The sequence below is a fragment of the Cinclus cinclus genome, chromosome 6 (genome assembly GCF_963662255.1).
Source record: "Cinclus cinclus chromosome 6, bCinCin1.1, whole genome shotgun sequence".
NCBI classification, from domain to species: Eukaryota; Metazoa; Chordata; class Aves; order Passeriformes; family Cinclidae; genus Cinclus; species Cinclus cinclus.
In genome coordinates, this window is record NC_085051.1 from 18,031,324 (window position 1) to 18,059,229 (window position 27,906).

The following is a 27,906-nucleotide window of genomic DNA, read 5'->3' on the forward strand; positions in this document are numbered from 1 at the left end:
TTAGGAAGTAGACAAGTGCAGATAATATGCATATTTTGGCCTGATTTATGCCTCAAATTCACAGATGGGGAAAAACTGTACCTTCCCCAAGTCTCTAGAGAGCTGATACCATCAAATTCAGCTTGCTTGAAAGGAACCCCCAGTTTCATGACACATGTATCTTGCTGACACATTGGTGTGCTTTATGTGCAGCACCCTTTCCTCCTGCTGATATCCTCCAGCTGCAGGGCATTCTCCCTCTGCCTGTCTTCTTGTGCTGTCAGCAACCTGGAAAGAGCAGCACAGATTAAGAACATAGCCTGGTTACTGAGCTCTTCCTGCCAAGGCATTTGCTTCTGCCCTTTGCTCTCCACCAGCCATTTAGGATTTACGTTTAAGATGGCAAGAAGCAACAAGGCCCAAGAAGAAGGCCGAAAGACTGGACTTCTCTGGAAGTTGGGCTAGATAAACCACACACAGAGAATAAGCATGAATTTCCAGGTAATAGGGAAAGAAACTGGACACATATGAGAGAGGGGTACCATGGCTTAGCAATCTAAGCACCAGTGTGAGTGGCCTATGTCTTATTCCCAAGATCCCCCACTGATGTCAGAATCCTGGGTTGCTTGCTCTACCTGTCTGGGCCATCTTGGGCAGCACCATGGTAATAAAACATGCTGAAGGCACATGCTATGGGAGATGTGATTCACCTAGATGCTAAATCCTCCCAGTTACATCCTGCTGTGGGGCTTTAACAGAGATTATGCAGGAGGAGGTAAAGAGATAAAAGAAAACAGAAGGATAGTTTTCTTGCGAGATTTGAAATACTTTTTTCCAAAAGCTACCTGTTTGTTTCTTTTTAACTGTAAAAATTTAGAGCAAATTTCTTTCAGCTGAACAGTATCTTATCTCATTTTAAAACTAGTGCCACTGAAATAGCTCAGTCTGTACAGTGCTTATTAAGGCAGATATTAAGAACACTTTAGCTGCATGAAGACTTCAACCTGAAAACACTAGCTTAAAATCTGGGACAGTATGCAAGGGTTTTTGTAATGAAATATTCAAATTTAACTCCTAATTTTGCAACAGCCAGTTCTACCAGGTGAAGCTTTGTGTGCGAAGAGTCCAGTCTACACTTGGTGTTCTCCAGGCACAAAAGACAAGGACACCCCCATCTTCTTGCCCATTCCCCAGGAGAGCCCACACCAGTCACCTCCAGCTGGGGAAGTGTCCCAGGGTGACTGCTTCTGTTCACTGACCTGGCCATATGCAGCATGGGCTCCATGATGTTGTATCCAGTCATTGCGCTGCATTCGTAGAACACAGCCTTGTACTCCTGCCAGAGAGCACAGCAAGTACCCAGGGTGACTGCCAGCTCTCCACCCATCACCATTCACCCACAGCCTTGGGAGCTGGCCCACCCTCATCCACAGGAACCCTGCCAAGAGCCACTGGAGCCAGGAAGGTGGCTGCTACCCTGCTGGGGTGTGTACTCACCAACCCAGGAGGAGGAGATGCTTTTTCAGCACTGGGGGCCAAGCCAGAGTGTCCAAAAGGGAGCACTGGGGGAATTGTTTGGGAAGAGAAAACATCTGTCCAGGGTACTCTGATTCCCTTACCTTTTTGCTGTGAGTCCAGATGGCAGGAAACACCTTTGAAACCCTGTTTCCCCCCACCCAGGGGCCAAGGTGCCAGCAGGCAGACAAGGGAGTGAGAAAAGAGGCAGGATAATGTTGCATTAGGGAAATAAGTCTTGCATGTTCCCCTCAGAAAGATTGTAATGAGGCATCAAGCCCCAAGAAAAATACAGGAGCCTGCTCAAGGGCCATTGTCTGCTTCATCCAGGCCACTACCTCATCCTCCCTTGTACCAGACGGACCTGGGTACATGTCCACACTGGAGAAACTGGGGGTGGGAGGGAGAAGGAAGGTTCCATACTGGAAGGGCTTTCTGCCAGCCAGACTGCCCTGCTTACAGCTGGAGAGTGGCTGCAGAGCAGGTCAAGCAGCAGAGCACTGAGTCACACCTTTGCCAGCCTTTCCCCCTCCATCCTGGGCACATTCCGGGTCTCTCTCTGCACAGCATCCAATTTATTTCCAAGCAGAAAGACCACAGCTCCGTCCTCTATACCTTCCTGCAAAAGAAATGAAGACCCCTAGAGACACAGCCACTCAGAGCAGATCCTTCCAGCTCAAGCAAACAAGACCTTCAGTGACAGCAGGACCAGGCCCACTAGATCATTAAAGGGCCATTCCTTCAATAGTCCCAGGGATTTGTGAAAGGAAGCTTGAGCTAGGGGAACATTCCAAATGTTTGGTGTGTTGAGCTGGGATGGTGAGAGAGGGGAGACAGGACATAAGTGCCTCTCAGGAAAATAAGAAGCCTAAAGAAAAGCAGCTTGCCCCATAGGCCTTTTGGATTTTGTGGTCTGGCAGATCTTAATAAGCTCAGTAATTTTTGTATGTGCAGTACTGTGTCTAATGTGCTGTCCTGAACTCAATGATCCCTTGCTGAAAATCCACTGGCCGAGCAAGTTAAGCAACTTTCACCTATTGTAAGCTGTCTCTGTAGGAACTGTTATTCCTAAACAATTCCTGGAGCCCCTTACCTCTGGTCAAACTCTCTATAGTTGCACTGGCTCACTAGAACATGGTCAGAGTAAGAGCAGGGCTCAAAGTTATCTCCACACTCAAGTGCCCTGGAGGAAATACAGAACCTGAACAGCTTCAAAACAAAATAAATACACAGATGGGGAGAGGAAAATAAGAGAGAAATTAAAATATACAGATTTCACGTGGTTTGATTTTCTGTGTGCTCAGTTTAACCTTTCTCCTGAAAGGAACTGGATTTTCAGAGGCTGGTTAGTTTTGAAAAATCTTAATTTTTGATCTTTTAGAGTCCAAAGACATAAGTGGTTGTTTGTTTGTTTTTCTCCAACAGGCTTGTGGAAATTAACAATACTAGAATCTTCCAACCTATACTTACCGATTCCACTGACATCTTGGTGTTTTGAGACTCAGCACAATCAAAACAAAACTGCCCTTGAAAATATCCCTTCACCTCTTGATCATCTACACACAACTATTGCAATTATAAACAAAGGTATTTTTGTATCCCCAAGAAGATATAAGCCACAGATAAATGCTCTTAGTGAATGTTTGGAAATAAAATAGAAGGGGAAACCCAACAGTATTAATACATTGTTACCAAATTTTCAAATAAAAAAGGAAATAAAAAGGACCACCTCACTTTCCTGTGCACAGGCCAGACACCAGGAGATCTCCCTGCCTGAGCACAGGTGGGATGTGACCACGTTTAAGAGATGTAGCCAGTGCATGTGGGTGTTTACATAGCCACACTACTGTTTTGGCAGGTTCTGTCACAGAAACAGGCATCCCTGATATAATGGGCTACCACTGGCTTTGTTACCTTCAACACAAAGCCTCTGGTTCCAAACTAACCACCACACAGGCATCTGCTTTGATAATTGAGATCACAAGGTCAATAGGACTTCCTGGGGCACTGAAAAATGTCACTTGCAGACAGACTGTTGGAGCTGGTGCAGAGCAAGGGAGCACCAGCAGCACTGAAGCCCAGGTCCCTCTCTCACCTGGATGCTGCTCATCCAGTTCCGCACCGCCACGAAGGAGCACTCGGCCGTAATGTCGTACATCACCAGGATCCCATCTGCCTTCCGGAAGTACTGCTTGGTGATGCTCCGAAACCTGAGCCCAGACAGAAGCAAAGGCACTCTCAGAACCTCGGCTGTGCAGCAAGAAGGCACAGGGTGGGATTAGATTATCTGTCTGTTAATGCAGGTTCTCTGCAAGGCCTGGCATTGTGTGTCCCTCTGGGCTGGTGCCTACACACAGATCCCTGCATCTTTGAGACAGGCCAGGCAGCTGTGGGTAAGCAGGAATCTTGCCAAATGCATGGTGCTGAGAAGGCAAGAAGGAAGACCTTTGCAAGTCGGGAAGAAAGAAGGAGAAGAATCTGGGTGGGATAAGAAAAGGTAATTTCCTATTAAAAGGGAAACATTATCTTTCTCTATAGTCTGGAATAATCTGCAGACTAAGCTGTACCACAGTACAAACTGAGCATGCATATTGTCTGCCCCAGGGCTGCCAAAACAGCAATTAAGAACTCAGCATCAGTACAGTCTGTTTCCACTATTGAATCTATAAATCAATGCCATTATATATAAAAAAATCAGGAGCTAGACATGATTTCCAAGAAAAGCTCCTGCCAGACATCTACTTTTTCCTGTCTGTACCATTTAAAACCACAGGCTTGTATTTTGTGAATAAATTTCAACCAAAGCAAATCAAACAACCAAAACAACAAACCCAAACCTTAGAATCTGTAAGCATTTTGTGACAGATCCATGACATAACCACCCCGATTGCATACTGATGGAATTAACAATGTAATTTGGGAATTAATAAATGTAACAAAAGTCTTGAGATCTCACTAGAGAGCTGTGAATTTCCTGCACAGGACAACAAACTCTCCTATTGCAAGCCAAGAAAACCTGCAGCTGTTATCCTCCTGTACTCTTCAGACAGTTGCCTGAAGCTGTTCTTTTTTGTTACAATAAGGACACAATATTCTGGCACCTACCAACTGAGAAAGCACAGACTATCTTTGGCACTCAAGGTGCACCTCTAGATCTGCCAGCCAGGCAAGATGCTCCAGAAGAATCAAAGGTAGCATGCATCAATCTCAGGGAAGTCACCAAGGAGTTCTTGCATGCTCCAAGGGGTTCTTCCATCTCTTCCTTAGATACTTAGAGTTGGACACCTCTAGTTAGAAGTAATTAATATTCCTCCACAAGAGGAAAAGGGCTTTTTCTTCTTCCCAGTCTCCTATTTGGTATCAGCACTGAGCCAAGCTCTCTCTTGTGGGTACACATCTAAGACCTGCTAGTCCTGCAGGGGCCTGTGCTAAAGGTCCTTCTACAGAGACAATATCTTGAATTTGGCCTCTGCTGCAATCTGGCCTCAATAAAGTGTCATATTTTATGTCATAGCAACTCCCCTTACTGCTCAGTTTCAGCATCAAAATAACCACAGGAGTCCCCTCAGAAATAATTATTTCTTCAGCATGAAGCCTTATTTTGGAAGAGAGAGTTGCTTTTCATTAGATACTCCGACTTAGTACATTCCCACCACCTCTGCATGGTCTAGAGACAGACAGCATCATTGGCACAGTTTAGGATTAGAATATTCCCATGACCTTGGCTGCCCCCAAAGGCCTGCCCCCATAACATATTTAGCTCAAAATACCCAGTGCTTATTTTTGTCAGGCCCTTGAGGGTCATGGTCCTTTTGAAATAGCTTTTCATCTTAAGCTTTGAATTATATCCTAAATAAAATGTAATTTACATGGAGGCAGTGATGGGCCTTCATTTTTAGTAGCAGATGAAGGTGAAATATGTCCTCTACTACTCTGATCGTCACCAACACTGCTGGTAATGTCTAGAGATATCCCATGCTTTTGAAACTAGAGGGCTTAATAGGGGGAACCAGTATTCAGTGTCACAAAAAGCTGCACAGTCTCTCTACCAAGGATTATCACTTTCACCATTCTATCAGCAGAAGGGACAGTGAAAGGGGCCAATAACCTCACTGGCAGAGCCTAGCAGGGTAATTCAAATCACCTTCCCCGTACATCACACTAACTCAGCTGGCTTTGACAGCTGAATCAGATCTGGAAAAGTTCACAGTCCTTTCCACCCTTTGAACCCCATGACATACATCTATGGACATACTGCTTGGAGCATTGCAGATCAGACACATGGGAAACTACTTTTCTGTCAACCCTCAGAGTGATCTCCCCAGGCTCTGCTTCACAGTCACAGCTTCTAGAAATCTCTGGAACAAACCTTTTCTGCAGATTCAGCACTGGAATAGCTGTCATGACCTGTCAGGTCCTTCTGAAGCTGGTAGTTTTCCCAGGGACAGAAACCAGCTGCATGCACTCTTTCCCTTTCCTCCACCTAGCCTGGCAGAAATTGCTTACCTCTCTTGTCCAGCTGTATCCCACAGCTGTAAGGCAACCTGGGTGTTATCCACCATTAGACTCTTCACCTGATAATCAATACCTGTCAGGAAAATGACAATGATTATGAGGTAGGATGGGGAGAGCAGCTAGCCATTACAATGGCCAGACCAACTCAGTTTAATTCAGGGTAACTGCAAGATTGATTCAATACTGGGAGACAGATTATCTTTACCTCTAGCTGGGCTATAATACAGGCAAAAAAGCATTTGCCCAGGCTGACTGTCCCACCTTCCTTATTCAGGTGAGCCAGGCACCCTACTACTTACCAATGGTTGCATTGAGCTCAGCCAAGAACCTGTCATAGCAGAAGCGGTGGATGAAGGAACTCTTCCCAACACCAGAATTCCCTACAAACACCACTTTAAAGATGCGATCTGGGGAACAGCTGGCTGGTTCCAGTGCTTGGAGCTACAATGGAAGAAAGGCATGAGGTTTTGAAGAGTCCAGCTGCAGGTAGTGCTTTGATTTAGGGATTGGACCCCCTGCACTGTAAATCTATGGAGGTGGAGTTGGATGGGAAGAGAGTCAGACACTCTCAAGTCCCTAGCAGATGTTTGAGGAATAACCCCAGGTAACTGCACTCACCCTGGTTTCAGTGCCAACAGGCTGTACTCGAGGAGGCAGTGGAGCAGCATCTAAGCCATCTGCATTTTTTCTGCAGTCAGAGTCACCCTTCAAAGTCATCCTAAACCACTCAGGATCTTCTGCTAAGGGCCATCTCTCTTCATCTCTGCTGTTCTCTCCAAAGTTGGTGCTGCCTCCTTCTCCTGTCTTCATCCATACCCCGTTGCCTAGGAAGTATTTACAGTTCTTTCTGTTGGGTTCTTCCACTGCCACATCCACTGGGAAGGTGAAGGGAAGGTCTGCAGAGGCCAGTTGTCTGTATTGAAGTCCACAGGCAGCACAGATAGGGTGGGAGGGGGTGAGGAGATAAGGAAAGGAGGAAGTTGCAAATTCCCAACCAACCAATGAAATCCAATTAGTGTGAATGAAGCTCTCACAGGAGCTCTATATATTCACTCCCCACACTCCCTGTGACTAAGACATCAGTGGCTCCCCTAGGGAAAGAGAAAGTTCACCAGAGCTGTGCTATACTCATATGTGCTAACAAATATTTCGTTAACTTGAAGAAAAAAATGCCACTTTGGCTTTTCAGGAATTCTTTGCCTACTGCTTCACCAAAATGAGACAAAACATACAAAATGAAAGCCCCTTTTTAAGATAAAAACAAAGAAAAAGAAAAGAAATAAAAAGAGGCAATAATTACCCCTGTATTTTTGTTACTAAATATCATATAAAAAGAAATAACAGACTGTGCCCACACAAGAGCAGGCTGATGCACTTTGGGCAGAGCTGATGTGGTAGTTGGAGGAACAACCTTCCAGAGAACACCTAAAATAACCAATTTAAACTACTGGAATCACTGCTGAGGAACAAGTCAGCACTGCTGGTTTTCTATGGTTCAAGATCTAGAGGAGAAGCAAGAAGACATAGAATTAAGCTGAAGGTATTTATCCATCACAGATGTTTCTGTTGCTTTCACTGGTCAGCAGACTACATTTGGAAACAAATTACAGTGACCAAAGCACACTACAGTCAGTCTCTTCAGGTCAGGACATCCCACCCTGCTCTGCAACATCTTTCTCTTTCTATTAGTGCAGGAATCCAGACAATTCTTCTTTCTCACTCCAGCAAGTACACTTCATCTGGGCTCAAAATGCAGTAGGCTGCCATGCCTACACTTTTTTCTATGAAAGGGAACTCACATTCCTGGTTGCCCCCCCTGCATTTGCCCCAAATGCCAGTCCAGAGTCAGGCCAGCTGGAACCTCTCCCTCTTAAAAATGAGCACGTACTCTCAGGCTCTGGTGAATGGTGCCCATCTCCCAGGGCTGGCAAAATCACACAGTGAGGGGTCTCAAGACCCTCTTTAGTGGGAGCAAAGGGACAAACCCAAAACTCTGAACAGCAACCCCAGATCTAATGGATTTCTTTTCACGTTTCTCAAGCAATGTGGTGTGACACAGCATTAGGACAGAGACGGGGCCAAGAACTACTCCCCTTCTCTCATTATCTGCCTTCCCAGGAGGTTTACTTACTGCAAAGCAGCATTTTTGCAATAAATAATTGGGGGAGAAGATGGGAGAACTTGGTTATCTGATTCAATGGATAGAATGTACCAGTCACACAACCATGAAAGAGCTCTGCCTCAGAGCTCAGGGCTCAAGAATCAACCTTCCTCCACAGTCTACCAAAAGGCCACAAGCCAAGGAGCCTCCAGCTGAATCCTTAAATGTTACTACCAAAATTACTAGTATTAAGAGTGAGTTGAAGCTGGAAGAAACTGTGCCTAGACCTGTGTCTCTGGCTGGCACCAGGAAAAACTGGGAAACAATGGAACTTTGCAGAGACCTGGTAAGAAACAGGGGAACACGCTGCCTTTAAAACTTGTTTGGGGCCAGTTGTTGCAGGTGAGATCCAGCTACAAGCCAGGTCACTGTAAATTCTGCATGTAGAGTGGAGAAAAAAAAAAGGCCTTGGCCACACAAATGTGCTGCTTGCCCTGGCTGAAGGGAGGCTTGGTGTGCCAGGTGAGCTTCTGCATAGGGGTAGAGGGAGATGAGCAGGATGAACCCACCTGGAGCCAGGCCCTCTCCTTGAGGCTTTCAGTTGCCAGAAAGAACCCAACCTTTGTGTAATTTCTGCCCTCTCCCATGCCCCAGGGATATGGACTCTGGCATGAGGCACCAGTGGACAGGATTTATGCCTGAGGACAAACTGGCACACTTGGGAGTTGATCCAGTCCTTTCAACAGAGCTGTCTGACTCAGAAAGAGGCAGCCTTTGTGACTCCCATCCCATTAACAGTCCCAGACCTTCTGGTAATATTTAGATTTCTCCCCCATTGCTGCAGGCAGAAGAAGCAGCAGGGCCACCTCCCTGTGGAAATAGTGAACAGTATCCTCAGCTTCATGCTGAGCCAACGCCACCTGATGCCAAGAGACAGCTAGAGCCACAAAAAAGCTGCACCCCACCACACTCCCAAAACTAGACAGCACCAAGGTGGGAGAACCAGACACAGGACACAGCTTGACTGACAGGGTACTGCAGTGGGCACGGACTGACACCACGGACACGACACAGACACCCATCTAACCGTTTGACAGGCTTGTCCTCCAGCAGGCAGCTGCCTAGCACTGACCCCTTCTTCAATGGGGGCTTTTTGTTCTGAGGCACCTGGAAGTTGAAAAGAAGGAATGATGAATGTGATTACAGCCCCAGTTCAACCACTCCCCACCTCTGTAGAGCACTCTGGGGAGGCAAGGCTGGAGCCCTGGCACCCCCACACCATGCAGTGGTAGTGCCTCACTGGAAGGCTCAAAGAGGTGAGCACAGGGCTTGCTTTGCTCAGTTCAAATAATGTAATTCCTGCAAGAAGCCATCACTGTTGCTGCTTTCTCCTTCACTTTAAAATCTATCAAAGAATTGATGTCTCAAACTGAATTCTTCCTCTAGCCAGACAGTTTTTATTTGTATGGCTTAGTCTCCACTTAGTCCCACATCTGAATCTCTCTTTCCCCACCTGCCTCTTTCTTACGCTGATGTTTTGTGGGACAGACCGATTGTCCCTTCGTCAGAAGAAACTAGTACCCTTCCTCAACCTGTACTCACCTAGAGCTGCACACAAACCACAGGAAAGGAAGGAGGCAGCTCAGGAAAGGGCGAATGTACATGCTCTGCCTTACACCCTCTCCATGCTTTCCTCCTGCTTGCCACAGAGACTGAACACTTCCTATAGCCAGTATTTACCAGCTCCTCAGAGAAGGAGGGACAACATCTCCCCCAACCCTCTTCCCCCCATACAGCAGCTTTGCCATTCCCAGCAGAGTCACTGCTCTGGCCACATTCAAAATGTGAAGCAAGAGACAGCATGGAAAGGTGCCCATCACATCAGCACTGGGGGAATATCCCATGAATACTGGGAGATGTACTCAGTCTGCAAATCTGAAGATTTCTAGCATGTCCTTACAAGTTTATTTTTGGGGGAAAGGTGGAGGAAGAAGGGTTTGCAGTCTGCCAGATCTGCTTCTCACAGTAGTTTTGAACTGACCAAACACCTGCAGGTAGCTCTGGACAGGCCTTCCTTCATGCTTTTCACAGCCTGGAGGATTACAAAGATTTCTTCAATAACCCTTACTGAAGACTTATTTAAAAGGCAAAAAAAATTAAGAAGCTGTTCTATTGGGTGAGAACTCCCAGAACACCTTTACTGCAATGCAGTCCAACAAAAGGAGACACTCTGGGCTCCACAGAGGGCCTGACCCAACTAGGAACTTTGTGGGGAAAAAAACCCCATTTTTTACATATAAAACTGATGTTCAAGAGAACCTCCAGCTACAGAAACAATCCAGCACTGAGAGGCTCACAATTGTGGAGCACAAATCTTCCAAGACAAACAGTACTCCATACTTCCCGAGTGCATAACAATACTCCAGTCAACACAGCCAGGCTGTGGTAAAGACCACCAGTGGCTCTCCAGCAGGGACAGAAGGGGAAGTTTTCAGTGTTTGAGCAGCTTAACTCGAGGGTACCCTCTAGCCACACAGAAAGAAGGAAATTGTGTTACAGGCCACTGGAGCTTAGTCACAACCATCAAGTCACCTGCAGAGCAAAAGGACTCCCACACAATCTGCTCTGCCACCACCTTACCTGGAGAGGGAACAGCCTGCAGAGCATGTACTTGTATAAGAAAGGAGGAACAGTGGGGCATGTTTTGCCATTTCTTCTGCCATGCTTTATTGGCCTGCCAGGTTTGTGTAACATTTGGCTTTTCACCAGAATGATAAAGGGACAGATGCAACATCACAGCTGTGTAAAACATGATGACAAGGATTCCACAACAGCACATGTACAAGCATTTTGAATGGGAAAGATTCTGGTTTACCAGTGAAATAAAAATACATGTCAAATGTAGTCAAAGCACCAAAACACTCTTCACAATGAACAGACATGAAATTTGCTCTGTCAACATAAAGCATGCAAGACAATAACTACATAGCCAGATGGATCATGGGTGTGGAACTGAATCTGCAACCCCTGGGTCTTAAAAATACCCATCAGTGGTTTGCACATAGACAGAAAGAGCCACATATTGCTATGTGTGACCCAGCCTCTCTTGCCTGGGACAAGACAGTGCCCCACAGTGCAGTGGGGCCAGGGTCTGCCCACCGTGGCAAGGCCAGAAACTCTTATGAAGAGCAAGGTATTGAGCTGGGAACAGAGAAGAGCAAAGGAGCAGTGACTGGGTTACTATCAGCCACATACAGCCCAACTCCTCCTTCCAACCACCTCAAAATCTTTGCTATGAAAGAACCTCTGTTCACCACACTTTCATTTCACAGAAATAACTCTTCCCAGCACTAAGAGAGGGTATTAAGGCCTTGGGTTTCTTTTTAGCCTGTAAAAGCACTGATGGTCTCTGGCAGAGAGTGTATTGCACACTAGGGATCCCCATCAGAAGGCTGGACTCTCCATTTTGCTTCTGCAAAAGCATTGCCATTTTTTCTCCCTCTTACTATGAGACAGGCTGGGGAGCAGACCTGCAGGTATGCATATGATGATAGTAGCATCTCTGTAAGCCCTTAGAGCCCTGCTTCCCTGTGGACTGAAATGAGAGCAGCCAAAGGAAAAAACCTTACTCCAGTACAGGCTTCAACTGCCCAGCAAGACACAGCATTGCCAGATGAGCAATGGTGGTAGGAGTTCACCCTGTGCCTCATTCCCTACTGCCAGTGCTGGGAGAAGGGAGAAAGCAGCCCCTCTGTGCTGTGACTCTCTCTGCTGGGCTCTCTCTTGGGTCCATCTGCAGCAGCAGGTTTTTAGCAGGGGAGCAGAAGAGAAGAGATAAGAAGCAGACAAGCTTTGCACATACACAGGTACATACCTGAGCTGTGGTCTCCACAGGCCACCTGCCCACCCATTGGAACCCACAAGCTGATGAAGCACAATACACAGAAAGAGGAGAAGAAACCATTTTCTTTGCCTGCTTGCCCTGGACTCTGCTACAGAATAACTGTGTTCATGGCTTTTCCAAGAGGGAACAGGAAGCTCTGGTGTACATCCCCATAGATAGCAGCTTTAGAAATGAAGGTTGAAGAAAAATCTTCCAGATTTTAGAAACACACATACTTCACCTCTATCTAAAATTGTTACTGACATTATTTTATACCAATGAAGCTCTCCAGGAGCTCTCCACCTGGAGAACTCCAACCTCTGGGTCAAGCAGGGCATTTTGCCTCCTATATGGGCACAATTCCTGTGTTTCCTTCCAGAGTCCTTTACACACCCTTCAGAAAGACTCTCACAGCCCTTCCTCCCTGCAAGTCACATACTTCCAGATCTTCAGGTGGGGCATGATGGCAGAGCAGGCAAAGAGCAGCATGGTGGCAGGGATGGGTCCAAGAGGGCAGAGCAGCTGTGCAAGTGACATTTGGGAACACAAAAACCTTTTAATGAAAAATAATAATTAAAAATAGACCACATATCCGTGCTTATCTTGGTGACTGGGAAAGGCCAGAGATTGGCAGTTCCAGATGAGAGAGATCCTGCTTTCTCCTAATTCTCTGACACAAGACTCACTGCTGTACCCAGCAGAGTTCACAGGAATGGGGAACTCCCCAGAGGAACCTCTGAAAACAAACTTAGGGTGTCAGAAAAACTCCAAAACCTTCCTGTGCCACTCCATGCCCAGTCAGCCAGCAGCACATCTGAGAGTCCATCTTCTTCCTCACCACCCAGCTGCAGGATGCATCCAGCTTCTCTCCCCTCCTTGCATGTGCCCAATGCCTGGCACAACACACAGACCCACATGTGCAGCAGGCAGCACCCACTGCAGCCCTGCACGGGGCTGTGTGACAGTCCCCAGCCAGCATGCCTTGGGTTAAACCCAGGGAGCTGGCAGCAGCAGCCAGCAGAGCTTGCCTCCAGCACGAACACAGAGGTGCTGCAAAGTCTGTATTAAGCACAACACCAGACCCCGAGAGCTCTTGTCATTGTCCCCCGTGGAAGTGACAGGCCCCCGAGTGGTGACAGCAACAGCAGCAGATGAAAGGAGGGTGGTTGGGAATTAAGGTTTTCTTTCTTAGACTAACCAGCTTCTTGGCTTCAAAAGCATCTCTCTCATCTCGAAGTTTCTTGTTCATTTCTCTGCTCCAAAGGAAGACACAGGAAAGACACAATGAGATGCTTGTTAAAAATTAAGTATACCCCAATATTTGAAAGTAAGAACAGAAAGAGAGCTTGGGAACAGATATAAAGATGTTGTTTATAGCCAGACTTGCTGGGATTTCCATGTATCCCAGCTGAGGTCATGGGCTCTACATAGTTGCCTTAGCCAGCAGGAAAGACTAAATTCCTCCAGAGGAGAGATTACCTCGTGAAATAACATAGCCTGCAATGGGCCAGAGCTGGCCAAATTGTACAACTCTGTCTGGACCTAGAAAAACAAGCAGAGTCTAAACGCTGCTTGAATATAATCCTGTAGCTTTCCATGGGAGAAATGAGTACAGTGCTGAAATCTCAGTCCTTTACAGGCATAAGAGCCCAGCATTTCCCTCCAGCCTACACCAGTTCTCACCTGAGGAGCTCCAGCTGCCGAAGGAGGCTTTGTTTCTCTTTCTGCATGTTCTTGGAGACTCTAAACACATCCCTGGGCAAAAGATATTTTAAAATAAGGGGAAATAAATAAATAGGAGAAAAAAATACAAACATCCCTTTCTCAGGGGCACTCGTGGTATCAAAGACAAGGGCCTGCCTTATGCTAGGAGAATTCAGAGGAAGCAGCACTGTTCTGGGAGCTGGGATAGTTGGGTTGTACCAGAGCTCTCCTCCAACATGAGAGCAGGCAACTCATCCTCTCCACTTCCTCAGCTGCTAAAATTGGGAAGGATGCTCACTGCCATCTGGATCTGAAACATCTTAATGTTTTAATAGGCATTATTAGATTTAACCCAGAAATGGGAACAGAATTAATTAGAAGAGGATCTTTAAAGAAAGCATTATAGAGAGGATTGTGTACTGGAAGATACATGGAGAAGTCTCTTTTAGGCTGAGGAACATCAGTATTTTTGTACTGATTTTCTAGAACATATTCATTTCCCACAAAAGGTAGGCAAGAAGTAGCAGTATCACTCTCTGTTTAGTCCCATAAGAACATTGGGATGTTTCTTCTTTTCCTTAAAAAGAGACAAGGCTCCTAACTAGGGATACCTTTTCTTTAATTGCTTGCCCACCTTTCCTTCTCTGTCCATGTCTTTGCCCTAGCACAGCCCCCCACCCCCCCCTTTCCTGATTTTCCCACCTGTCCTTCTGCTCTTGCTCAAGCTGAGCCTCTTTCTGGAGCTTCTGTAATTGTCCCTTCACTGCCTCTAGCTCCCACTTGCTTTTCTCCAGCTCTTCCAGCAGGTTTTCATTCAGGTGCCGGAGCCTTTCATTCTGCACACGGGTCTCCAGCTGCTCCGAGTTCAGCGACTGTAGCTGATGTTCCAGCTGCATTGGGAGAGGAGGAGGAGGAGGGGTTAAACACAGAGGAAGAGTCTTCTGCTACAATCGCAACTGTAAAAACAAGCTGAAAAAGGAGATGTAAACAATGAGGCAGAAGGGTGAACTGGAAGGAATTCTCTCTCACCATGCCAGCAATGGGGAACCAAGCAATGCAATTAGGCACAGCTGAGGAAGTGCTTCAGGCAGCATGAGTAGCCTGATGCTGTCAGGCACTGTTGGAATCAGAGTGCAAATGAGAGTCAAAGGAGGACTGGAAAAACTTGGGTGGAAGCAGGGTTGTGTCTGTCGGGACTTATTAAGCAGAATTGTCGAAATGCATCCTCTAGCTTAGGGGTTTCCTGAGCCCATGGTAGCTGAAAGGAGGATATATTGAGGTGCTAGGAGCATCTCACACTACACCTGGAAGGTAAAGTGATTGGGTGGCCTTTACTACTGCTAGAGACAGGACCTTGGGCTAGAGATGTCATTTAAATGCCACCAGGGCACAGCAGCACTCTAGGCAGCACAAAGCCCCAGCACAACTAACAAACCTGATTTGGGAAATTCAAAGCCTGCTATCATTGAGCCAGTAACTGAGTTCCTTACAAATGGCTGGCATAGTCTGGGAAAGGGTCACAGACAGATGCAGCCCCAAAGCTTCCCATCTTAGATGACAAGCAGGGCATTCCAAGAGGGATCATAGTGACACTGCAGTATCCAGCCAGCCCCACCAGCTAACCAGGGCCCTCTACTGAAGCTGCCGCTACACAGAAACTGCAGAACTGAGAACTTATAGCCCAAAATAAAAGCATGCAATTCATGTTTATAACTAGACAGAAACACCAGGAATCAGGTCTGATCAGGGCAGCAGGTGGCAGAGTCAGCCTCCACATTTACACCTTCCTCTTGCCTTCTCTCTCAGCCTACTTTCTCCCCCTCTCAAAAGAAAAATAAAGCAGCATACCATGGCAGAAGATAAAACGTTTTTTTTCTTCCTACCCTCCACTCTACCAGCACACATGTACAAGTGTCAAGAGCAGGAATGAATAGACCTGATCTTCCCTGGGTTCCTTGAAACACAAGCCTCATCTCTCTCCTCACGGAGGCTGGAAGGGCAAGCCACACCCAGCTGTAGGTGGAGTCCTCCAGTCCTGTGGACACTGGGGAATATTTCAACAAGACTACATATGCTGAGCAGTGGAGTTTAGACTGAAAAACAGCAACCCCTGCTTACAGCCTTCGGATCTTTCAATAAGCCAAGGAACCGGCTTTAAATAAAGCACACTTGCCCCTCCCTAAAAAACCTCCATCACGCACAACTCTCCGGTTAATGAGGTCTGTCCTTGGAAGCCATTCTGTGGAACAGCACCATCACAGTACTGGTCTTCGGCCACAAGAGGGACCCGATTATCCACACAGCTCAGTACAAGCCTCAGAGTAGGAGCGCGGGAACTATTAGAGTAGCACTAAGTGTCCATGCAGCTCAAGTGTTCTGCTCTGACCCTCAGCAAGAGCAGATGCTACCTAGGAAGAGCATGCCTGAGCTCCTAACTCCCCTCATGTCTATCTTCGCTTCCCATTTATGATCCCTAGACTAGGGATGCTAGAGGCCACATCTCTGACTATTCATTTCAATGAGTATTTGCAAGCCTATTGTCCATTTGTTTGTCCAATTCATTTTTGAACTGCTGATACTGCCTGCCTCTTGGGCCAGAAGTCCAGCACTAATCTCGGTATAAAGAAGTGTGTTCTTCTAAATACAATTCATACTGGTCTCACTGAGTGTCTCTCACCTTTGCTGTTGCAGGACTTGGGGAATAAGTTTTCTGTTTTCTCATTACTTTCCTGAGCTCATGAAGCTCATGTGTATCTTCCCTCAGTCTCCTTCTCTCCAAATCTAAAAGTCTAGACTTTCCTGGTTTCTCTTACTAAGGCATATTTTCCATTTTCTTAATAATATTAGCACTCTGTACCTTCATACTCGAGGAAGACACAGTGGAATTAGAGGAGACCAGAACTGCACACACTGAGGCACATCAAAGATGTGGGCAGCAGGAAAAACACATCCTCTGTCTTATTCTCAATATCCTTCCTGATGGAACCTCAGTTGTGCTGGCTTTTTCAGCTGCTGGACAATGAGCTGGTGATTTTAGAGAAGCGCTGTTTCACTCACATCACAGCTAGGTATCTAACTGGGATACACCTTCCCCCCCCGCACCCCAGTCTCCAGCATCTTGCAAGTACCTGCCATGACTTGTTTCTGTAGGGATCACATCCCAGTTCTTCAGACACCAAGGAAAAAGCCATCTGGAAGGGACCATCCCATACAAATGCCCATGCCAGGGATGGCAAGCTAAAGGAAAGTTTATGCTTCGATCTTTTATGTGACTGATTAATCAGTATGTCATCAAGTGCCCAAATGCAAGTATACAATATATAGCTCTCCAAGTGTCACAGAGCTGTTCACGCCGGGTCATTTTGGAGTAGCCAGAATACAAAACCTAGAGAAATCTGGCTCTGTTATGTACATAAACATCTTCTTTACACATCACAAAAAGCTTCAAACTCACAGCTTTAAAATTTTTATCCCATCTTCCTTGACAGCATTTAAAATTGACAGGACCATTGTGCCAAGAGAACACAAAGCAGGTAAGAAAATGCACGAACAAAACATTCACAGAATGGCATGTCAGCTCAACACCTTCAGAGACAGGAGACGACTTCACTAGCAAGAGTCAAATTATCTAGTGCCAAACCCTCCACATCTGAACACCATTTTCCATCAGAAAACGCCTGAGCAGAAAGACAGGAGAGGGGGATGCCCTTTGTTAGAAAGGATTTGGATCCCATTACCTTCCTCTGGCAGTAGAGGATTTTCTCCAGCTCCTGCTCTTTGTTGTGCAGTTCCTTCTGGAGCAGGTTACTCCTGTCATGCCTCAGTGCTTCCTGCAGAGTTAAAGATACACAGCTCTGCACAACACTCAGCACAGTAAGAGCTGTTCCTTGGCCAGACAAGCCACCACCTTTACTTCAGAACAAAGGAAGGTCACCCTCAAGCCAAGATAGAGAGAGAAGTTACCTGGCAGACCAGCTTCTCCCTTTCTGCTTTGATTTGTTGTTCCATTTCTTCATAAAGGCACCTGACTTCTCGATCATGATCTGACTCCTTCCTAGAAAACACAGGCGCAGGCAGGTCAGGAGAGAAAAACAGTACAGAAAGGAAAGAGAAGCATGGAAACAGATTCCTACTAACAGCTGTGTGGCAATAAGTGGGATTTTTAAGCAGACTAAATGTTATGAGTGAGCACCACTGCAGAGCAAACCCATGGAAAACAGACCAAGAAAGAGTCGTTTTATTACAGCAAAAAATGTCTTCTTTACTGGTGGAGCCTGTAACCCAGTCTCTCCTTGCATCTGAGGCAGGATCCAAGCATCAGCTGGCTCCTGGCCGCAAACGGCCATGATGTTCTCCTTACCTCTTCAATGCTTGTTCCATAGACTCCTTCTCATGATTCACCTCCTTTATGTATGATGAAACACGCAACAGAAACTCTTCAAAATTGGATAAGAGCTCTGGACGCTCCTTTCGTAGGCGAGCCCAGAGCTCCCGAATCTCATGTGGGCTGGAGAAAGCATAGAAGAGAGAAGGAAAGCAAAATAGTTACTGTGTCATCTTATGGAGTACTATTCCAACTCCAACATGCATTCAGGACAAACTGCCATCTCCCTGTGACAATCTCTGTTACACCATTACAGCAGAAAGAAAAATTGGACAGTGACAGAGCATGCATGTGGAGTGGGATCTATTGTGAGGTCAAAATAAAGGAAGTCATCAGAAAGAAGAAAAGAAAAATAATCCAGGAAGCAAACATGGAAGGATTGCTTTTCCAAGTATTCATCAATCACACATTTGGTGTCTACATCAAGACTTGGAGAAATGAATATTCAGCAAATTTACTGTGTGTTATGGTCAAACTGCTATAGCACACATCACACATCATTGGTGTTTTTTCTTAGACTGTACTGGTGGCTGCTACAGTCCTCCTTATTTTTTTACAGGCTTGGAAACCAAGGGACAAAAAAATATGCAAATTTCCTCAAGTGTCATATCAGAATAACAATGAAGGAAGCCCTGGAAAAGCAAATACATCTTTTTCTAAACCTGCTATAATGATCACACTGTTTAGACATTTAATTAATTGCAAGTTGATCATAGCACTTACAAACTTAATTCTCAAAGTGTCTTGTAAGCCTGCAGACTTCATTGTTTACATCTGCTTTTTCAGATTTCATGTTTCATTTTAGGGAAGAGCTTTTTAATTTTTTTTTTTAAATCATAAAACACTTTGGAAAAACTGCCTTGAAAGATACAGAATAATTATAGCTATAGTCAGTATCCATATAGCTATTTTTCTTTGTCTATGTATTTGTCTCCCTTAGTGTTCTAAGTGAAGCAAAACAAACCAACCAAAAAGCTTTTGATTTCCTTTGCCAGTATTGCATGACAGCCTTCTTTTCCTGTCACAAGTTTAAAAAGTTATAGCACTTCATCAATCTTTATATTTGAAATAAAATAACATATTGAGTCCTGTTAGGAAATGAAACAATTTCTTTCTAGAGAAAGCAGTGAAAATATTTCAGATTCCTGCTCTCACCCCAATTAGCTTCTATTTGATATTACTGCTTTACAACAGCTGTTTTGGCACAAAGATGTGACATGAAGTAGCTACTGAACTCGTTGCATAAAACTGCCAGTAAGTGGTCAAAATAAAACACAAGATAATTCCACTTTGGGACTTCTGCTTCTCAAAGCAGAGTTATAAACAGTAGACTGTTTTCCCAGAATGGTAATATGGCCTTTCACAGTGTCTGTTTTGGCCTGTTTTTTGAAGCATAACAGCTTTCTAGATTTTTTCCCAGACATAAGTTCTTTATCACTAAAACATGCAGGTGCTTTGCATCACAATAAAAATGAGGGGGAAAAAAAAAGAAGTCTGTTTTATGATAGACGTCCCTCTGAAAGCAGCAAATTCCATTACTCTCAGCAACTGTCTCAAATCCTGTCCACCTCTTTGCTAAATGGCAACACATTTGGAGCACAAAGCCTGAAAAGAAGGACAGCTGAAGATACAGTTGGGCACTCCAGGCCCTGCAGATGTACATCAGTAAGAACCAGTAATGCATAATGCCTCATGTTGGAAAGCCTAAAAAAAGGCTGAATGACACTGGCGCCAGCAGACCCTACTGGGGCTAAATGCAAGGACCTTAATACCAAGTTTCAAGGCTCACAGGAGCACCCCTTTGCCCAGTTTAGCCTTCACACTCTTCAAGATCAGCACAGTCCCAAGCAGCTCCTCAAACACAGATCCTTAAGAGACTCTTAAAACTGATTGTCTGGAAATATGTGAACAGTCACACATCATTTTGGAACAGAGAGAACTCATCCTCCTTACCTCATCTAACCCTCACATACTTCTTTTCATTTGCTTCCTGTGCTGGACTTGTATGCCACCAGCTGTTCCGTTTTACAGCTATGAACTCAAATTTGGGAAATTGTGAAAAGCACTGAGCTAAAAGTAATTGGTACCCGATGAGAAAACCCAGATCACACTACATTTGCTACCAAGCATACGAAAATCCAAGGCAACAGTACAGAGAGCCCAAGCAGCGCTTCAGAGAACAAGCAGGTTGGTTCAGCTTTTTGGTCTTTTCTGGTACTTTGGTACTGCAAGATCAAATCAGGATAGAAACAATGCCATGTGACTCCCCTACTTACTCTTCAAACAACTGAGCTGCTCCAAGCTGCTCCATCATGGAACAGAATCGTTTCTCTTCATCATCATCATCATCTGCAGGGTCCAAGTCATCTGACCAGCCTGACTCAAAGGTCTCCTCGTGTCTGGAGTGATCCATTCTCCCAGCCCCTTGACACAATTCAATCCCTATTAACTTTCCTGGTGGAAGGTGAAGAGAAGAAGAATAAATAAAGTCAAATTGGATGTCATTGAATAAGCTGCTATTTACATGACAGCCTGGCAGAGCTCCACGAGAAGCCTCGTGCATGCTGCTGGTGTAGGATCCAGCTCCTGGTCAGTGAAGCGCCTCCGTTCTGACGTCCTGAGTGATGTCAGTGTCTGTTCCGCAGTGCCGGGACTGAAACTGGCTCCCAGCCCAACCACAGGCTGCCAGGGCTCTGCTCACATGTGTGCAGATGAGCCCCCACCCATGGCCTTGGGCTGCCAGCACGGAAAGCGTGCCATGAGGTCACTGCACTCCCACAGAGCTCCGGGTTCAGCTGCCAATGATCCCAAAGGTTCTCTCCGGACCGTGTGCCCGGCCCCAAATAGCTCCATGCTGCAGTGCCTCAGCTTAAAACATGGAGAGGAGGGGCTCATTAGCCCTCCCTCCTCATGTGCTCCCTCTGTTCTGAGTCAAGCCCTGTGCAGCAAGGACTGCCCCTTGCTAGCATTGTGTAGAACAGAATGAACTGGACCTCCAAGCACCTCCTCCTGCCCCGGCCCACGTACAGATAGCTTTCCAGCTATCTGGATTATGTTTCATGCTGACACTAATGCCACGAGAACCTCCTGCTATGCAAGGCATGTGACAAATACTGGTGCGGGGAACAAATCCTTCTCAAAGAAACAAATCAAGCAATCCAAAACACAGCCCCTCATCTGTATACAGAGGTCAGGCCTTCAGCAGCAGCTACTCATCCTGTCCAAAATACATCTGCTTGGTTCAAAAGACAGAAATTACATCCCAACTACAAGACCAGGAGTCAAGGATGTTCACAGAGCACAGAGTAGCTTCATATTCTCATCTAAGGGGAAAAATATCCATAGTTATGCTTCAGAGGACTCAACTTTACCTCTTGCCTACATAAATCCAGAATTTAGCTGCTTCTCTCTCACTCTTAAAATGTGCTGTAAAAAAAACTTGTAATGTGGAGGTCCAGGCCCTACTTAGTTAAAACCTGATGATCAGAGAATTAATTAAGGAGAATGATCTAGATTAGGCACTTTTGATGACTGCTTTTGAGAAAGAGTCATTATGTCTCATTATCTCTCTTTTACAGATGGGAAAATTGAGATGGAGATGAGAAAATTGACATAGAGAATGATCTGAAGATTGTTTTGATATCCTAGAAGGTGCAAGGAGCCCTCTCAAGAAGCAGACTTGATTGCAACTTGAACTGCTTCCCCTTGATTTGCTCCTGCACACTTTATAAGAAAGAGAGTCAGGCCAAACTCTTGAGTTAGGGGCAAAGTCTGAAAAGGATTTTATTGATGCCAGACACAAGTAATAATCATAAAGAATGGAAATGCATAAATCAAGTGTTTTGCCTGTTTAGACTGAAGCAAGTGTCATGGACCCAGGCTGCCAACACAGGGTGGTTCCTGACACAACGAGAAAAATTTCCCTACCTCTCCCAGCAATGGCACTGAGGCAGATGCCCATTCTAAGGCTGTGCCCATGGGACAAATGACTCGTACAAGATTTGGAAGTAACCAAGTCATAACGCAGAGGGCACTGTGGATGCCAACATGCCCAAATGGTGCCCATTTACCTGCTACATACAGTACTGGACTGGAAACCCCCACTCCCAACAGGACTCTTGTTTCTGCCAAAGAAGTGGAACCAGACAACAAGGACAGAGGCACAGGGCAGGAACAGGTGTAGTCAGCAGGCACTCAGTGGGATAAAACAGTCCCTGTACAGGCTGGCCCAAGACACAGTTTGCAACTTTTCCTCTCACGGTGGCTGTTTCTGACCATTCAAATTGCAGCATGAAAAAGCTCTCCCTCCCAAATTGTGAGAAAGCCAGGAGCAAATACAATCTGAACAATCAGGACAGCAAAATTCAGGAGCCTCTTCCACCACTTCTGAAAACCCTAGCCCACCTGTGTTCACTTGCTTTGACCTGATCCACTTAACACCTCTGCATGTCCAAGGAAGGTGCTGACAGGTACAGGTTTTCTGAGACAGGTCGGATTTTCTGACAAGGCGCATGAGCACCTGTGCTGCTGGGTGAGGACTCTGGTCAAGGATTAGCATTCTCCTACTGTTTGGAAAAGACAGCAGTAAGAAAGCAAAAAAGGCTTATTTGCCAGTGTTCTAGCCTACCAACAAGACTCCTGCTAATGCCCTTGAACAGCACTGCTACCAGCTGGGGACAGCTGCCAAGAGGCATATTTCTGTGCAGATGAACAACTGATGAGATAGCCAGGCACAGTTTGCTGCATGTACCCTCTCCAGCAGGAGATGTTCTGTGGCTGGCTCTACCACACAGGCAGGGAACAGGTGTGGGAGAAGGCAGCACAAGGACTCCAGCAGCAGGATACACACCCACCTTCTCCAATGATGTCCACATCATGCTCAGCATGGAGCATTGTCCTGCATAGCTGGTGCACCTTCAGCAAAACCACTGCACTTTGGTTCTTACCAACAAAAAACATCCTGTCACAGGTGGGCTTTTTTCCTCCTCTGCCCCTGTGCAGTCCTTACCTAGACCCATACTGAACTCCACAGGTGTCAGGTATCCTTTATTATTCTGCTCCAAGCTGTCAAAAACAGTCTCCAGCTGCTCAGGGGTTAGTGGGAGTTCACTTTGGAGCCGCTGCAAAAACAAAAGGACAAACAAACTTGAGCCAAAGCTCAAGTCTTCCTTGTGACTGTCCCTGCTATCCTCAGCTCTGGCCCACAGCAATGTGCCCTTTCAGCATTGCATCCTGCCCAGGGTGCGACAGTCTGCCAGTAGAGCTCAGCGATGACACAAATACCTGTGTGGAGTCATTGATATGTTGACTTCTTCCATTACTGGGTGTTTCAACCAGGACTTCAGAGAGGGAATTTCAGGTTATTTTGTCTGGAGAAAGCTCAACCTGCCTCCTCCCCCACTACAGAGCCACTGTCTCTAGTTCACTGCCTGCCTTCCTCCATTCCTGCTCAGAGGTGGCACTGCCAGCCTCCCATGACCACTGCTGCTCCCAGGAGAGCTCTGGGCACACCAGGTACCAGCTCTATCTCTTTGGCCAGGTCAGAATTGCATGTGTCTGGATGCAGTTCCAGGCTCTTGCAGATCCCAAAGGAAATGTTCAGTCTGTAACAGCAAGCCAACTTTCCTATGTCACCTTCTGTCCGTTGGGACTGTATCACTACTCCCACAACACAGACAAGGAGCAAAATAATTTCCCTTCATAATATACAACCAGAGCACCTTTTGTGGAGGGGCACCCAAAGAAACAAATAACAAAGGGGTGTAGACTAAAACCTTGTAACTGTCCATTAAACATGCAGCTTTAGAAAAAAACTTGATAAAAATTTGTATTAATATAAGTGTAAAAACTAGGCATCACACAACCCAAAGCAAAGTGAGTCAATATTTTAAGTGGCATGGACATGTCAAGCATTATTTATAGATGTTAGGAGAGATGGGGCAGGAAAAAAACAATTCACATGTAACCTTCCTGATAAACCTTTAAAACAAAACTCACAAAGAACTACAGAGATTTTGTTAACAAGTACTTTTTAACAAAAAGCAGCAAAATATATCATTGTAGAGCAAAGTTATAGTTCAGATCTAGGGTGAGTTTTTGGATTAGGATTTAGCTATGATTGTATCACTTTGTTGTCTCAACTTCTTTTTGAGAGGCTGATGGATCGTGCATTATGTAGTTTTTCTGCAGGGTTTGTTTTGCTTTTTTTTTTTCTAAATTAGAACAAAGATTTTTTTCCCCCTCTAGATTTCCCGTCTACTGCATGTTTGATGTTTGTAAGAACAGTCACAACTTTTTTTTTTTTTCATTTCTTAAAGATTTTGAATTGCAGTCCCACTTGTCTCAGGAATTCCCTGTAGGTGCGAGGCCCTCCTGGGAATTTTAGTTCCTAGCAGCTGTCTGTGCCAGAGTTTGTCCTTAGAAATCTCAATAAGGCAGAGGCCATATGCATATGCACACTTGCCAAGAGTAAGGCATGCCACACTGTCTCCTGTTTTGCCACTCACAACTTTAGAGATCCTCCCAGGACAGAGGAAGAAATTTTTTCCCCTCACCTGCATGTCCATCTTGGTGATAAAACCTTTCTCATCCTTGTCACACAGCTGGAAGAGTTCCCTTGCCTTCTGAATCATCTCCACCTGCACATCTTCCAGTCTGCTCATTTGGCTGTGAGGAGAACCGCGAGGAGCCACCCCATCTTCCTCACCCCCTTCCTCTTTTCCTTCCCAGTGGACATATCCCAAGAGCACTCCATTCTGGTTCTCCATCTTCTCAAAGTCTTTTTCCCCTGGGCAGGTCCAAACGGAAGAGCTGTAGGGCAGGAAACAGAGAAAACCCAGTGAAACACAACCCTCCACTTCCAACCCACAAATGATATAGTTAAATGCCTCAGTGGTTGAAAGAACAACATTCAGCATCCATATCTGGACAAACTAACCTTTGAAGTCCCCTCCTACCCAAAATATTCCATGGTTCCATGAACTGAGCACAGGGGGGAAAGGGAGCTTGTGTCAAAGACACATCACACTAAGGTACACATCACATGTTGGTAAACCCTGCACACAACATGGGTGTAGCTAAGCCTTCCATACACCTGTAACCCTGCACCCAGCAGGAGGGCTCTGCTGCCATCTCTCCTCCTCTGCCTCAGACCCACAGCACAGTCCGAGTTCTTTGCTGGTGAAAGCCAGGTGCCAAGGGAAGGTTTCAGCAGAGATGAGAGAGCAGGAAGGGAATATTAAAGCACACAGGTAAATCTGCATGGAGCACAGTGATAGTTCCACATCAGCTAAGATGGGGCTCAAATGCTGCAAACTGCTCCTCTCTGGTCTTGGTTCCTCTGGGAATGACAAGCACTTTTCCTTCTCTTGTTACTTTTCTGCACCACACCTTTGAGCACCAAACCTGCATTAAAACTGCAAAAACCCAGAGCAGGATGAGAGCAGATAGGAAGATGATCTGTGCAAGTGACAGAAGAAAGAGAAGAAATGTCATTCCCAGCCAGGTCCTCTGTCTGGCCTTCCATCTCTGACATTTTCTTGTTAACGCTTTCCAAATAGTAGCTCCATATTTATTTTTTTTTATGCTGTTACAGTACAAAGAAAGGTCAGACAATTCCTACACTGGGAAAAATTTAATAAGCTGGGCACTCCTGACCCCTTGCCTTCAAGCCTCTGTTTTGAAAACTCATGAGCTGCCAAACAGAATTTTAATCTGAAACATCCACCTTCAAAGGAAGGAAACCACAAAACTATGGAGACATTTCAGAGGCCAAAGAAAATATTTCCCATCACTTACAAGTAACTAAAGCAAAAAGAAATGGGAGCACCCATTTAAGCTTAGCACTGTGACTGTAAATATGCCTACAATGCATCCCTACACCAAGCCACCTTCTGACTTACTGATCTCATGGAATCAGACACCTTCTCCAGACAGCTTTTCTTCAGCAACACCACCACATTTTTGAAGCCTTGTTGCACTGACTGCTTTAGATTTCTCTGTCTGCAGACCTGTTTTCTGCATTGCAGGGCAGAAGTGAGCTGTGCAGGCAGGCTGAGAGCAGATTTAAACAGCGCTGGACAAAGAGGGTTTAAGGGTTGGGTTGCTTGGGTATTTTTAACCCCCAAGAAATTAAAAGTCATGTACAGATGCCATGATAACAAACTAATTCTATTTGCACTCCTGGTACAATGGGAGGATAAAGAGCATGATGGCCAGGAAGAATGTCACATGCGAGAACTATAGGAAGCTGACACAAAAGGAGAAGGCAATTATGCCCCACGCTCTTTGACTCTGTTTATTACTGCTGGTCCACGAGCCAGCGGGTGGTTCTGCTTCACAGAACAAGCGGAACGCTTCATTCCCCCTTTCAAATCGGTGTTTTTCCAGGGCACCTCTGTTTCAAAAAAGTATCTGCTCAAGTGACACTAAACTCTGCAGATGACTACCTATAAATGGGTACTAATACATGTTTATAGTCAAGTAAACATCCCTGGCAAGCAATAGACACAGGGTTGGACCCAAGCTTTGTGGAATACAGCAGAAGAAAGAAAGGGAGCAAGTATAAGAAATAAGGAGGTGTACCATGTTTTTCTCTCTATTCCTCTTTCTCAAACCCTCCCACCAAGCATTTTTTTTTGTGTTATGGAGCCAACACAGCAAAATTTGGAGACTAAAGTTAGATTCTATGCATTAGCTGGACAGTCAGCTTGCTTCTGATAAGTCTGTGTGTGTAAGTAGTAAAGAAGTCATAAAGAACACCAGCTTACTTTCCATATTCAAGTAAAAGTAGCAAAGCTGGCCTTGAAAGAAAAACAAAAAGGAGCCAAATATCTTCCTAGATATTACAGGTGATTCTTCTTAGATTTTACAGGTGATTATGGTGAAGAATAACAGCCACACTGGTGAATGATAATTATTGGCTTCTACAGGCCACCTTCCTAAACGTTTTTTCCAGATCCATTCCTTTTGCAAAGACACAGCCTTAGCACAAGCAGCACCCTGTTCCACACAGCAGCAGGGGTGGAAAGCAAAAGGGATTTCAAAGCAAGAGCCGTGACAGGATTGTAGAAAACAGACAGACTAAGAAAGGGCACAAGTAAGCAGTGTTTTAGAAAACATCCTTAGCTGCCTAAGAGACAATGAGGATCCCAGAAGTAAAGATTACCTTACTTTCTTATCAGCTTCCTCAGTTCTAGAGCAGCCCACACAGTTGATGTCTCCTCAGCTCTGCTGCAGCAAACAAAAGGTGGTGCAAAGAGAATGCTCTGTTCTCTCTCAGAGACATTTTTTTGAAGCTGAAATCCAACCCATTACATCCCTACCTCTAGCATTTCCTCATTTTATCAAAAGCCCAGCTGCACTGTAGCTCCCAGATACTGGCTGAGTTAAAAGCCTCTTAATTAGAAGAGCTGAGAGCCTGACATGGACAAAAAATCTGAAAGGATTTCACTCGTGTAAAAGACCAAGTCCATTAATTCAATGTTCAGAGCAGGAAGTCTCTTGTCCAAGATGCTGCAAGTGGCTTCAAGCCAGATGTGGCTTTTTCGATGTGAGACAGCATTTGCAGAGGAACAAAGCAGCAAATAAAAGAAATCCCCAGGAAGCAAAATATATTTCAGATTTAATAGATTCCTCTCCCAGAAGCCTGTTACTAAGAAATTCTTCCTCTCTGTGCCTGTTTGTAAGGGCACTGCATGGTGCAGGTGGGGCCCAAAGCAGATCTCAGTCTAACAAGTGCTGTCATACCTTCCCTCGTTACATCACCAGTGCAAAGGACTGGGGCAGCATCTTCAGCAGCACGATGCACAACATCACATAAGGACC

At 45.5% G+C, this 27,906-nt stretch overlaps 1 protein-coding gene across 1 annotated transcript; it reads right to left on the minus strand.

Annotated features, from left to right (window-relative positions):
* Positions 1-182: 182 nt before the first annotated feature.
* Positions 183-24,884, minus strand: CRACR2B (calcium release activated channel regulator 2B). The gene is made up of 17 exons (XM_062495011.1): positions 24,636-24,884; positions 23,090-23,201; positions 20,358-20,535; positions 18,058-18,204; positions 17,661-17,751; positions 17,435-17,527; positions 14,400-14,587; positions 13,677-13,748; positions 13,192-13,246; positions 9,198-9,277; positions 6,628-6,922; positions 6,309-6,450; positions 6,001-6,082; positions 3,590-3,704; positions 2,006-2,113; positions 1,239-1,315; positions 183-267 (listed from the first exon to the last, which is right to left on the minus strand). Exons 1-17 carry the CDS (start codon positions 24,846-24,848, stop codon positions 183-185), a joined length of 2,133 nt encoding a protein of 710 aa, XP_062350995.1. The 5' UTR covers positions 24,849-24,884.
* Positions 24,885-27,906: the final 3,022 nt, after the last annotated feature.

What these genes read in the sequence shown, in the direction of transcription:
- CRACR2B (XM_062495011.1), bottom strand. Translation starts at nt 24,848, where the DNA reads ATGGAGAACCAGAATGGAGTGCTCTTGGGATATGTCCACTGGGAAGGA. An exon ending in GAGGACAAGCCTGTCAAACG is followed by an intron (nt 6,923 to 9,197) that starts GTTAGATGGGTG and finishes ACTTCAATACAG; the next exon opens with ACAACTGGCCTCTGCAGACC. An exon ending in CTGTTGGCACTGAAACCAGG is followed by an intron (nt 6,451 to 6,627) that starts GTGAGTGCAGTT and finishes CTTCCATTGTAG; the next exon opens with CTCCAAGCACTGGAACCAGC.